Here is a 13,704-nt window from a genome sequence, read left to right as displayed (position 1 = left end):
CCTTCTGACAGCAGCTGATTGGTTTCTCCTATTGGTGGAAGCCCTCCTGTGATCTATGGCACTGATTCTTTCCCATTTGATTTCAATTCCAGCACGTTTCCATGTCTGTCCACGATGACCTGGAGCAGTGTTTGCTGCCCAGGCCCTTTCCACACAGCCTGCTCTGTGGTATATGGCACAGGATGATGAACATGCCTCTGACCTAAAATCCATGCTTTCTTTCCACCCCCCTCCAAGGAAGCTTTCCCAGCTCTTGAGTGTCGATGGCACCAACAAATGTTGCACTCACAGCATTATTGCTCCTGGAATTGGTGGGAGCAGAGCTCTGCTGCAGTCAGGGCATGGGGGGGCTGGTGGGCAGCCTCAAAGGGAGCCCTTAAAAAAGCAGGGGGTGATGGTGGGGCTGTGCAAGCAATGGGATCTGGAGTAGGTGCTGGGATTTTGTACTGCTGGCATAACAAGTGGTGTGTGCAGAACACAAGCACACAGCTTTGCCTTCAGCTTGTAGCCCTGGAAAAAAAAAATAGCTTGCAGAGCCTGCAAAGGAACTTAATTTTTAACCTGTCTGTATCTATTTTCATGCACTTGCTGCTTAAATATTAATTGCTACGTAAGGTATGCAAGGATTGTGTGAGTATATGAGATGGAGGTTTAACAACTGAAGTGCAAGCAGAAGTTTTGCTTCCAAAAAGCCTCTGTGGCTGTGAAACAGGGCTGCTTCCTCCCTGGGCACAGGGAAGGTTTAGTACCTGCATTGTGCTGCCAGCAGTCCTAGTTGCAGGGATGCCATCACCACGAGCATCCCCAGCTGCCTGCGCGGTGCTGTTTAGAGGTGTCCTCTGAGTACTTTTGAAGGATTCGAGTGCTTGAAAAGTGAAGCATTCAATGATGGCTTTGCTGTGACAGCTCTGGATTTTGCATTGCGTGCCTGAGGCTGAGCGTGTGGCTGTCCTTAGTGCTATAGGGGGACTTATCAGTGGCTTCATTTCATTTTGATTTTATGGTGTCTGCAGAGTGAGCTCCTGGTGCTGCTGTGCCAAGGGAGCCCTGCCAGCGGAGCTTCCCCTCTGTAGCCCTGCTGCAACCTCGCTGGCACCCAATGACCCACCCCAAAGCCATTTGGATGATGCTGGAGACCCAGGTGACCTCTCCGTTTGGAGGCTGCACCCTGACTTCATCATGCAAAACAGCTGCAGTGTATGAGAGAGCAAACAGGGCTTTTTCTCTTATATTTATATATATATATATAACGTATTTATATAGATAAATATGTATCTGTATTTTACATTTCTCAGCTGGCCGCTGGGGCAGGAGCAACCCCAGAGCATGGAGCTGAAGCCAATCTGTGCAGTGCTGCTGGGGAGGTGCAGGATGTGTCCCCTCGGGGTCCCTGTGCCGCCTGTTCCCCTCTCTGCTGGATCATCTCAGCTTTAGTCCTACAGAATGGGATAGAAGAACAAATCTAGATGTTCTTATTTACAGCTGAAAAAACACATTACGACGATGACTATTTTTTTAAGGCTAAGGTGGTTTCTCATCACATTTTTCTCCCAAGCTCAACTCAAGTCTCTATTTTTGGAGCCCTATTTCCCTGTGAGTCCTCGGTGCTGCAGCACGCTCGCTGCCATCTGTCTGCACGCATGCAGCACGCTCCTCACCCCTGGTTCTGTTGCTCCCACCCAACACGTGCTGCATCCCACGGGGTTCCTGCAGGGCTGCTCTGGGTCTGTGGCAGCAGATGGTGCAAGCCGCCTTCGAGTCGTGCAATTGCACTGAATCTACAATTCCTCAGATTGAAATACTGCTTATTTATTTATTTCGTTGCTCCTCCGGGTGCCTCCTCTTTGTTAGTGAGGTGATCTGCCTGTGTGCTGAGGTGTGACTGTTCCCTGCAATTGGAATGCAGGCACTGATCGCATCCATGAGCCATGCCTGGACTGTAAAAGAATCATTACAATACTTGATACTTTTTGGGCTCTTTCAGTTCTTTCTAGCATGCAAACGGGGCTGTCCCTGTACCCCATTCTCATTTGTTTTGTGTGCCAATGCCCGGTGCTGCCCTTGCTCTGTTTCAGGGAATGCAATCTGTAGAATTTGCAGAATGAATTTGTTTTTCAAGCTGCACTTCATTTTCTAGGAGCTTTGGTTGGATGCTTCACCGTGCTCTCACAAACAGACTTGTAATGTTCGGATAGCAATGGATGTTTGTGCAGGAGTTTGGTGAGTGCTGTGCTTGGAGCAGGGCAGCAGATGCCTGTGGATGGGTGCTGGCACTGCTGGTCATGCTCTGTGCAATGTCAGTGGGCTGCACTAGGCACGGCCCTGCGGTGCAGTTTCAGTGTCTGTTTGGACCTCTGGTCCTTCATGCATTTATTCATCGATTCCTATTTTCCAACAAATTGAATTAATTTGCAATGAGATCTTCTGTAGCTGAAGCCTCAGTGTCCTTCTGGGATAAAAACAAGACTAAAAGACTTTGAATGAAGACATGTGAGGCTGAAATTAGGGAAGTAATGGAGAAGAATAGAGCAGCTCCTATGGGCTGGCTTTAGGCTGGCGTCTTGGGAGTGCTGCAAGGAAGTCTGCACAAAGAGTGGATGGATGGAACCCTGCTGAGGGGCTCCGTGGCACAATGGTGGCCATAGGGATGTGATGTTGAGCATCCGGGGCACCGTGGTGTCCCCATGGGTGGCACCACTCCTGCTGGTCCCATCCTGCGTCCCAGTGAGAGCTCAGTTTCCTTATAAGCAACAAAAGAAGATTTATTTGTTGTTCCTTTACTTCAGGAATCAGATGCGTCCCATCTCACTAAGATCAGGCACTGTTCCCTGCCAGGGATTGTAGATCTGAATGCAGCGTAGTGCTGTGAAATTAAGCAATTAAGTTATCTCAGATGTGTAAATTTTAAGCATAAAATGATTCAGCAGTATACTTCATCTACTGGGAACTCTTTGAAGAACTCTTGGAAGTTAGCAGGAATTAGTTTGCTTAAAAGGACCCGGTGCATGTAATTACATTTAACATTGTGCTGTTGCTCTTGCCCAAGAAATTAATCATGAAAGGCTGCAGGCATTGGGAGGTGAGCTTTGGGCAGCTGTCCTCCTCTTTGGCACAATGTCACCTGTGTCACCCTGAGGGATGAGAGGTGCTTTGGCCTCCAGTGTTACCACATTGCTGCTGTTGCTCAGTCCTTCACCTGGCTGTGGCTTGGTGGCACGGCCATGCAAGGTCCTTGTTTTGGGAAGGTCTCCTCTGTGTCTCTGTGCCTTGCACTGCTGGTTTTGGGGTGGACAGCCCTGGGCCACCACCGTCACTGCTGGAGGCAGCTGCCAAGGCACTGGCTTTACTGCAAGCAGAAGCTTGAGTGTTGTGGGTGTGAATTTGTGCAGCTCTGTGAAAGGAAGGTGCTGCTCTGTTGCACTCCGTGGTGATTTCCAGAGGCTTTGCAAAGTTGGGCAAGCTGTGCTGTTTCTTCTCTTTCTTATTGCTTTTCTCAAGTGCCTCTTTGTCTGAAATAACAGCTGTGTTACACACTCATTTTTCCCATCCTTGAGTGCACAGCAGCAGCTCCCTGGGACACCTGGAGCCTTTCCCAGCGTGGATGTTGCCGGTAGCTCAGAGCATCACCTGCAGCAGGAGGGTGATCATAGAAAATATGGGAAAAAATATATCCCTCCTTGTTGGGATTGCCCAGGGTGCAGTGAGGAATGTGTGGGGCTGGGAGGGCAGCCCTGACTCCAGGAGTCCCCTGGCTCTTCTTTCCCTTTTTTGGCCATTAAGACTGGGCTGTGTTGTATTCATGCAGTGGTTGTGGTGGGAGCTGGGCTCCAGGAACCCCCTTTGCTCAGCATCTGATGTGCTCTGGAGCAGGGGATGGCTGCTGCCTCTTCCTGACTCCAAACTTCAGACAGATCCCAGCAATAACCGCGTGTCTGAGAGCCAGTGGCAGTCAGTCATGCTGAATTAAACAACCTTTTATGAGAGCTCCTATGCACGCTTGGATAAATGAAGGCGCCTAATAGACAGTGAGTCATGACACTCTCTATTTATCTTCTTTGCTGAAAGCCCCAGCAGATGCAGGGACCTCTTTTATCTGCCAGAAATGTTGGAAATGAATTTGTCCCATGGCGGGGGGTGGTGGTGGTGGGGAAGCAGAGTGCTGAGCTTGTGCCAGTGGGCTGGAACTGTGACCACGCAGCGTGTAAATGGTGTCACAGGTGTCCCCTGGTGCTCATCTCTGCTGGGCTGCGGGTTCGATCCCTGAGCTCCTCGCTGCTGCTTTTGCTAGTGCTGAATAAGCAGCGTTTTTTAAATGCATTGTTCTTTGGACATAGTTGGGCAACTCCACGGAGCTCCCCTTTCAGCGGCTTTGTTGCATGTGCAGCCTTTCAGCTGTGCTTCTCTTGCATTTGGGGACTCATTCCTCGAAACAGGGAAGGGAAAAGGCTGTCTTTCATTTCCATTCCCTCTGATCTCGCTGTGGGCTCTGAGCAGAGCGTAACCAGCTTGGGGCTTTGCAGTGCCTCTCCCATCACAGGTGCTTGTGCTTAATTACTTACAGTAATTAAAGTCTCTTATGGAGGTTTTAAAGAGCAGCACGCGATGGGGAGCAGGTGCTCGCCAGCACCCATCTGCTGCTCTGCTCCTTGGAATTCCTGCAGAATGTAATAGGGGGAATGGCTGCGGTCAAGGGTTCCTCTGACCCCTTCCATTGAGTGTCTGTGCATGTCAGAATGATGGCTGCACAGCCGGAGGCTGTCAGCACCTGAGCGGAGCCTTTAAACAACAGCAAGAAAAAAGAGATGAAGGAAGATTGATGGTGTTGTCCTGGCAAGGCTGAGCGTGCTGCTGCGTGGGTGCTGCTGCGAGCGTTTATCTGGCTTGGTTTCCCGGGGGCTGTGGCTGTTAATTTTGAAGCACTTTCTCTTCTGGGGTTTCCTCTGGTTAGAGACTGAAGGAAGATGGATTGGAGGCAGGGAGCAAAGGTAGGGCTGTGCTGGGTGCTGCCAGGCTGCAGTATGAAGCTCTGTCCTGCTGTGGGATCTGCAGGTCCCATAGAGCTGCTCCCGCTGCTGTCTTTGCATTGCACAAGATGAATTCAGGGTTGGTTTTTGCAGCGTGCTTTCATCCCAGATCCCTTCTCCATCCCAGTTTGATGCACTGAGATATGACAGAGTCGTAGAACCATTATAATTGGAGAAGACCAGTAAGTTCTGCAAGTCCAGCCCCAGCCCACCTCTGCCATATCTACCATATCTTTCAGTGCCACATCCCCATGGTTCTGGTTCACCTCCTGGGATGGTGACACCCCCACCTCCCTGGGCAGCTGTGCCAGTGCATCACTGCCCCTTCCGAGAACAAATGTTTCCTCATATCCAACCTGAACCTCCCCTGGGGCGATGTGAGGCCATCACCTCTCATCCTGTTTCTATTTAACAAAGCAACTTCAGGGAGTTGTGGAAAGAGAGCAGCTCTCCCCTGAGCTTCTTATTCTCTAGAATGAACCATCCCCATCCCGTCAGGCTTGTGCTCCAGACCCTTCATTTCCAGGCTCTCAGCTCAGCCTGTCTCTGCTAATTGCTAATGAGCTGCTGACACCTGATGGGCAGCTCAGGGAACACTGTAGCTCAGCACTTAGATGAATTCTTCTCCTCTCTCCCCCTGGGCTGTGCTGCCCGAGCAGAGCAGGCACTGCCTGGTGGAGCGGTGGTGATGGAGCCCATATGGCGCAGGATTGAACAGAAGCATTTGTTATGAGTGCTTGAGGTTAATGGAGCATCTCAAGCTTATGGGAGGATGGAAGGGGCAGTGCTTGGGTGTATGTTACAAACTGCATGCCCTCAGCTTGTGTTCTGTAAGGGGCTTGGGGAATCTTAGGCGTTTCCCATATAATTTGATTCTCCATTAGGGGAGAGAATTGGACACGCTGTTACTTTCTGTACATCAGGAGGGGATGGCAGCCCCTTATGTCATCGTTTTCCTTAGCAGATCGTTCCCTCTTCTCCACCCTGCCCCCAGACAAGGCTCCGTGCACGCTGGCTTATCTCTCATGTTTTTAATAGAGCCACTGTAGCATTTAGTGCACATTTCCATCTTGTGCAAAAGACTGGGTGCCAATACAGCAAGGTGCTGGGCAGAATAGGTGCATGTCTGCCTTGAAGGCTTCTGAAATGAGGTGTTATTCCCTGTGCATGCTGACACAGAACAGCTTTTTTGAACACCTTGTGCATGGCATGTAGTCACAGTTTGGTAAGTGTTGTTCTTTGTGCTCTCCCTCTCCTTCCCTTCTCCCACAGGTTGGGAATGGGGTGACAAATGCCTATCAGTGGTTACACTGGGGCTGCTAATATATCTCATGCAAGTTTGGCTGAAGGCAGAACCTCCTTGTTGCTCTGTGATGGATGTGTTGTGCTGTGCAGTGATTTCCTCCTGTCTGCAGCACTCTGGATGCTGGCAATAATCCCTTCCCAGTGGGGCAAGATGGTCTTGTTGCAAGAATTTGATGGGGAAATCGATGGGTGAAAAGAACGAGCAACATTCTGGTGCTATGAATGATCTTCATTCCAGCACCTTTAGGCAGGAAGGCACCGAGGGAAGAAGGTACATGAATCCCAGCCCTGCGTTATATGGGCACCTGGACAGGATGCTGGACAGAGTGTTGGGTGCTGCTGTAGGACAAAGGCATGGCCAAAGCCATTCCTGAATGGGGAAGGCTTGAAGCAGTCGTAAAGAGCTCTGTTGCCTCCATAGGGTTCCATAGTAATTGGAGAGCTAAGGTCATGTAGCAAAGAGATTTTTGAGTGCAGATAGCAAATAGTGTATTCATCTGTTAGTGCGTGCTTGCAAGTGCAACAGAGCTGAGCTCCAGCTAATGCAAGCTGTTTTCATTAAGAAATAATAAAAAAAATAAAGAGCTGTTTCACGTGCTGATAAGCAATCCGTTGGCTTTTATGTTTTGCAGCAGTTTAAGCCACACTCAAAGCCATTTATCTTTTTCAAGGGCTGGCTGCAGAGGATATGAAAAATGCAGCAGGCTGCACATATGTAATTAAACTTTTGGCAGAGTCTTTGCCCTGCAGCTTTATGAAGAAATTCAATAATGATAAATAGAGGAGAATATAGAGAGGAGGTTGTTGGTTTTTTTTTGTGAACGGGATTCAAAGTAACGCGTGTGGCACAGATAATTATTTGCCATATAATTGTCTTGGCAGCATCCTTGCGAGCAGCCCGACTGATGGCAGCAGCTATTCTCTGAATGCCGCCCCCCTGCTCCACTCTTAGCACCGCTCCAATTTGCTTTTGAGGCTCTTCCAGCCCCGTTTAGCTTTTGCTATTGTTTTGTTCCCTGCCCTGTGCCTCGATTGGAGCTCTGAGTGCTGTTATGTGTTGCCATGCTGTGTCCCTGCCCTGAGCTCTGCCCATCAGCTGCTGCTGTTACCCTTTTATTCCCCACAATGCTTAGAAGCCAACCACAATGTTTTCCTCCCTGTGTAGCCCTGCTGCTACATGTGAGTAGGGAGTGATGCTCGACTTGTTTCCCTGGTGGGGATGCTGCTGCCTTTCCTTCTGTTAATGCACAGGTAATTTGCATGAGTGTCATTTTGCTCTTCAAATCACGCATCTAAATTGCTCTCTGTGCTTCTGCAGAAGCTGTATCTGCCCTATTTATTCCCACAAACTGCCCTCACGTGCTGCTGTGCTCTATGGGACTGCAGCCTCGTTACAGGCGCAGTTCTATCGCACTTTGGGCCTCTTCCTCCTTACCCCTGCAATCCCAGAGGTAATAGTGCATGAAAAAGAGCCAGAAGGGAGATGGGAGAAGCGTATTTACAAGCAGAGGAGGTGCCAAAGTGGAGCTGCTTTGTTCAGACCTCAGAAGTTATATTTTAGAAATGCTGATGACATTTGTTTTATCACTTCTGCCAAGTGCCAAGCGAAAGCAGCTGGAAGGCTTTGATTCTGGTCTCCTTCTGCACAAGCTTTGTTACAGTGCTGCTCAGTGCTTATTCTTCCCTGGGGCTTGGATTTAGGTGCCTGTGTTTGCGTAGAGCTGGTGGTGGTCATTGTGCAGCTGGGAGCAGAGCTCTGGATGCCCAGCACCCCCAGAGACATTAACAGATGGCAGCATCAAATCTTGCTGGGTGTTTTTCCTTCTCTTTACATTCTCCTTCTGGGAGGGATGGCTGGGAGGTGTCCACCTCCTGTCCCCCCCCAACTGACCCAGCTCTGTCTTTCTGTCCCCTCAGATAAGGCTGAGAATGGGGAGCCCTACCAGCGGAGGAGAGGTGTGGGGACCTCCCTGCCTGACAGCCCCCCAGCATTCCCCACAACCAGGGATGCTGCCCTGACATCCAGCAGCAGCAGCTGGAGGCGGATCCTGCTGATGATCCTTGCTATAACCATCCACAACATCCCAGGTAAGGCCCAGCTGTCTGCCCGGCCATCCATCTATCTGTCTATCCCTCTGTCTGTCCATCCCTGTTCCCTTCCCAGGGCTGATGCTGAGCTGGACACAGCCCAGGAGGGTTTTCTGGGGCTGCCTACTCCCTTCCTTCTTTTCACTGCTGCTTGCAGATGGCACCTGCCAAGTGTGATCTGTCATGTTGCATGGGGCTGAACCGATGGAAGGTTTTGGCAGCAAAACCCTCATGCAGGGAGGGGAAATTGCAGGCTCACTGGCGTGTCTTTAACATCTGCAGCCTCACTTTGTTGCCAGCCTGTCATGGGCAAAAATTGTCAATCTGAGAGGAGACTGAGAAAGATGGCACTGTAAAGACAACGGGATTCTGGTCTCTTGTTATTCCTCATTTGGTTTGTGTACAACAAGAGGTGCGTCTTAAAGCGGTTCTTCTCTGCAGGAACGAGTACAGTTATGACTTTCTTATTCAAGGGGTGCAGTGTGCCAATAGATAGGAAACCACAGGGCCAAGTCTTGGACTGCATCATTCCAGGAGCCAGGCTTTGAGGCTATCAGAAACGATGCAAGATGAGAGAAACTGCTAACAGCTGAAGGCACTCAGCTGCTTTGCAGATCTTAGTGATGGTGAAAGTAATAGAAGGCAGTTTTTTCTGGACTTTATCTCCTATCTTTCCTCTTCTGCTCCTTCCCATTTGTTCCCTCCCTTTTCTTTCTCCTTCCCCAGCTCCTTTTCTATCTCTCGGGCTGTTGCCTGAATGAAGGTGAGGGGGATAAGAAATGGCTTTTCTGCAGAACTGTGTATGTAAGCATGGGGAGGATGCTGAGTGCCCTTTGGAGAGCCATGGTGTGAGTGCAGGGCTTGTGGCCATGCATTTACTGTGAGTGCAAGGGCCACCTCGTGCTATAGCTGCAGGCACTGGTCCCAGGGCTGCTCCTATTTGTAGCCCGCAGGGTGCACAGTCTCTTTACAAATTCCCAGCCCTGCTGTGCACTTGCAGGAGGTGAGCAGGGGGCTTTGAATTAGCCGCATGTGCACACAGAAAGGAGGAAGCTTTTGCTCAGAGTGAGCGGTAATTGGATTGCATCCTGCAAATGAAGTGCCAGGGAGCCTGGAGTGAGGAGCTGGGGCTGTGTGAGCAACTCACTGCCTCGGGCTGTGTTGGTGGGGGATTCCTTTCACTGTCATAGCAAAAAGCGAGTTTTGTAGAGGAATGAACAAAGCATCACCCACAGGAACTGAGTTAATGATTGCACACCCCAGGTTGCTGCAGAGACGCAGATCCAGCGTTTCATTGCTTCAGCAAAGAGCACAAAGCCACCTTTGGGCAGCTGCAGGAGCTCAGACATTCTCTTGCATCTTAAAGGTCGCAATATTAAAGCTTAGTATTTGGGGAGCTGTTCCAGTGGGGGCCCTGGACCTAGTCTATTGCCTGCTGTTGCTTTGCATCCAGCCCATGAGTTGGGGCTCAGTGCACTGAGGTCAGGCTCATGGTCTCTGGGCAGTCTGCAGGATGCTGTTGGGTTTGGTTTTCCCCAGAGCTCTTCTGCTTTGCCATCCCAGTGCTGTCCCCACGCTGCTGGTGTCACCGGTGCCTGGTGGCACTCCCAGATTTGCTGAGCTCTCCGCCTGCAGCACAAGGTTTGAAAACACTGTAATGCTCTACCTCAATTATCATCCCTGCCAGCGGAAAGGCTGACACTGTAATTAGTGCAGACTCCTGCAGTGGAGTGACACCGTGCTTAATACTGTGCTGGAGGAGGAGCAGGGGGGGTGTGGGGCTGGGCTGCTCTGTGCAAGCTGAAAAGGCGGGATGACCCAGAAGCTGAGATGTTGATGGTTGGCGGCATTGCTCCCAGGGCTTGCCATCCTTCTCTGCTCATTTTGAAGCACATCCCAGGGATGAGGGATGAACTGGGTGCTGCAGGAAGGAGGATGCAGTTGGGAAGGGGCTACTTGCTGGAGCTCAGTTCTGGCTTCCTATGGGCTAAGAACTTAAAGGTCAGAAGGTAGAATAGGAGGCTTTGCAGGTGTGAGATTTGCATCTTGGCTCTGGGCAGCAGCTGCTCTCCTTCACCTCTGGCCCAGCAGCACTTTGTCAGAGGGGAGACTGGGGGTGCAGAACTGAGTCCGCTGCTCTGCAGCCTTTTGCTCCGATTGCCAGCAGAGTGCTGGGCTTGTTTACTCTGAGCCCCACTCAGGGATGAGCACATTTCAGCCTTGGCAGTGTGTCTGTCTTTCCTTCCAGGCTAAATGCTCACAGCCAGTTGCTGTGTGTGCTGAGATAATTGATTGTAGGGACCGTCCTCCCATATTTGCTGCGTTCTGCAGGCAAGAAAAGCTTTGCTAATTCCTTCCAAAGCTGGGGCTGGCAATGTAAAGAATAAATTGATAATGACAGGAGATGCCAAACCGCAGAATATCCCCACTAATTAATATTCATATATGCCGGCTTTAGTAGAACATTAATTATGTATTTAATCAAGCCCTGTTTATTCTGCTTCATCTTTGTACCTTGGGTGGTTGTTACGCTGAAGACTCGAAATTAATTAAAATGTTACTGGTGTATCACAAATAACAATTAGTGAGAGGTGTGAGCTTGGACTCCTTCCTCTGTGCACACATCTCTGAGGGAGGAGCGAACGCTGTGGGATAGAGCCACGAGTCTGGGATGGGCTCCCTGGTTTGCTCTGTGCTGCCCCGTTATAGACACACCATTCAATGGCAGGTATTTAGGACTGCAGGCTTTTGGGATGGCTGTTCCAGCTGGCTCTGCTGGCTGCACTCTCGTTTCCTTCTTGCAGCCCCTGCTGTGTGCAGGCACTTAGAACAGTGTGCTCTGATGCTTGCACCTTGTGCTGGTCCTGGGGGTCCCTGCAGCCCACACCAGGGGATGCTTCCAGCCAGGGTGATGTTGCCAAGGAAACCCAGCCTGCATTTTCCTAATGTTTCTATGATGCTGTGGGGCTGGAGTGGCTGCAGGCACTGTTCTGGGGGCATGCAAAAGAGCCCACTTAGTCCCAGCCCCATCCCTTCTGCAGTAAGATACCCCACATTTCTATGCATGGCCCTATTGCTCTGTCTTTACTCCCTAGTAAGATTGCTGCACTGTTTCTGCCTCAGGTGTCCGAGTGAGGATGGGGTGTGAGGGAGAAGGCGAGTGAGAGGTGGTGGTGATGTTGGCATCCCTGTTGTGTCCCAAACCAAAGGGCTCCACATGGAGCCTTTTCTTCATTTCCCATTCCCAGAAGCCGACCAACGTGCTGCGTTGCTCTTGTTTTTCCCTGAGAAGGAACAAAGCAAGCACAGAAGTGTGAGGATCAGTAAAGTGTGTGGGCTAAATATGGAACAAAGTCATCCTCGGCTGTGAAGCACTGAAGAGAGGAGGGAGGAGTGTTGCAGCGACACAGTGAAGCAGTGCTACGGGCAAGAGAGGAAAGATCTGAAATGGAAACACTTTCAGCTGGTGACATCTATAAGGATAAAGGACACTGCTTTCTTTCTTGTTTCCCACAGCTTTAACCATTCGGAATGTCCCTTATTGTCTCCTGTATGGCCATCGGGGATGGAGGAGCAGGCGGTGCACTGCTGAGGGGCACTTTGCCGTGGCACCTGCACTGATGCTCACTGTGCTTCAGCAGAGCACGAGGGCAGGAGCTGAGTGCTGTGCTGCTCAGTGCGTGTCTCACCTGCATGCACACTCCCCTCTGCAGTGACAGCTGAGAGCCTTCTGCTGTCGGTTCCGCTGCTGGTGTTGGTCTGAACAATCACACTCAGTCACTCCTGGAGCATCTCTGATTGCTGCTGTGAGGATTTGTTTGTAGTGAGGGAAAGGAGATGATGTGCTTGAATTCCTGAGAACAGAGCAGGGAAGAGGACAGGGGAAGGTGCCCCCTGTGGTTGGTGTATCATGCATGCTCTGTTAGTGCAGCAGCTCCATGGAACTAAACTGCTGCAGAGGGAGCACCGTGCTCGCCAGGTTGTGCTTGCTGTGTGGAGGGAGAGATGGTTGTGTCTGAGGTCTGGGTCATGGCTGTGGCATGGACCTGGTGGATGGGGACTGGTTGGGAGCAGAGGGAGCAATGCATCTCCAAAGTGTTTTGCATGGCTGTGACTTGGTTGCAATCAGTTGCTTGCTCTGGGAAAGGTTGAGCTACCCTTTCATTAAACCTCCCACTAATTGCAGCCTCATCAGCACATATTTTGACATTTGCACGGATGAAGTGCCTTGATGGATTGAAGTGATTCATGCAGAGCTTGTTGGGCTTCTGCAAAGGGGAAAAGCATGGGGAGGTGTGGGGATTCCCTGCTGTGCCCTGTGTGGGGCCATGCCAGCAGCATGGGGCTCAGGAGGCAGCATACGGGAGGGGATTGCATGGTTGGAAGTGAGAATATGTGCCTAGCTGTGCTTTGGTGATAGAAGCAAGAAGAGGAATAGAACGGCATGCGGGTGGTTTGGCTCCTGGGGTAAATCAAGAAGAATGTGAGGGAGTTGCCTGGTTTACTCAAGTCCACCCTATTGAATGACAAAGATCCCAAAGCAAGGTTTCCTGGTTCCCAGGCTGTATTTCCTTATATCTGTTGGCACCATAAACCCGCAGCTGCCATGGTGCACAGCACCAGTTTGGCTCAGGGTTCTGCTGCTGCAAACCAGCCTCTCTGATTGCTTATACCTGGGTGGGCAGCTGTGCTCCAGAACACCCCATCCTGCAGCCCTTCTGTGGTATCACCTGGCATCCCCCTAAAGAAAGCATTGGGATCAGAGTGCATTGCAACCTAGCATGCCCGCTGATGAAGTTTGACCCCATTGTGTTGCACACAGCAATAGGGCTATTTCCTTTGTGTTAGCTCTGTGCTGAGCACCTGAGAGGGATGGCTGTTTGTTTTTCCAGGCTTCGGCCTGCCTCCAGCCTGCTGTTTGCCATTGACACGTGCACAGCATTGCTCGGACCTGTCCTCAGATCTCTAGAAAACCGGAGGCAAAAAGTCGCCTTGCTAAAGTTACCTCAACCTCTTGCTTGCTGTCCTTAATGGCAGGTATCCGGAGATGTGAAATTCACAGAAATCCATTGGTAATCTCTGCACTTTCTCGCTCAGTAATGGCAAAAAGATGTTGTCTGTTGGGAACTGGAATTCAACCTGTGGGGAAAAACTGATGAGTTTGAATAGTGGAGACAGGGACATACTTAAACTCTTAGAAATACAAACCTCATTAGAGCCAGATTCGTTTTCCACGAGGAACTTACAGCTCTTCAAAGAGGGAGGTGAATAATTGATGGTGTGTTGG

General features: G+C 50.5%; 1 protein-coding gene across 2 annotated transcripts in view; it reads left to right on the top strand.

Annotated features, from left to right (window-relative positions):
• SLC39A11 (solute carrier family 39 member 11) overlaps positions 1-13,704 on the top strand; it is a 66,635-nt gene that overhangs the window by 36,806 nt on the left and 16,125 nt on the right. For both annotated transcript variants that reach the window (XM_072352307.1, XM_072352308.1), the window contains exon 6: positions 8,247-8,417. In XM_072352307.1, the coding sequence (XP_072208408.1) occupies positions 8,247-8,417 (171 nt within the window). The remainder of the gene's footprint in view (positions 1-8,246; positions 8,418-13,704) is intronic.

This window comes from Excalfactoria chinensis, chromosome 17 (assembly GCF_039878825.1).
Source record: "Excalfactoria chinensis isolate bCotChi1 chromosome 17, bCotChi1.hap2, whole genome shotgun sequence".
NCBI classification, from domain to species: Eukaryota; Metazoa; Chordata; class Aves; order Galliformes; family Phasianidae; genus Excalfactoria; species Excalfactoria chinensis.
This window is presented reverse-complemented; position numbering and strand designations above follow the sequence as displayed.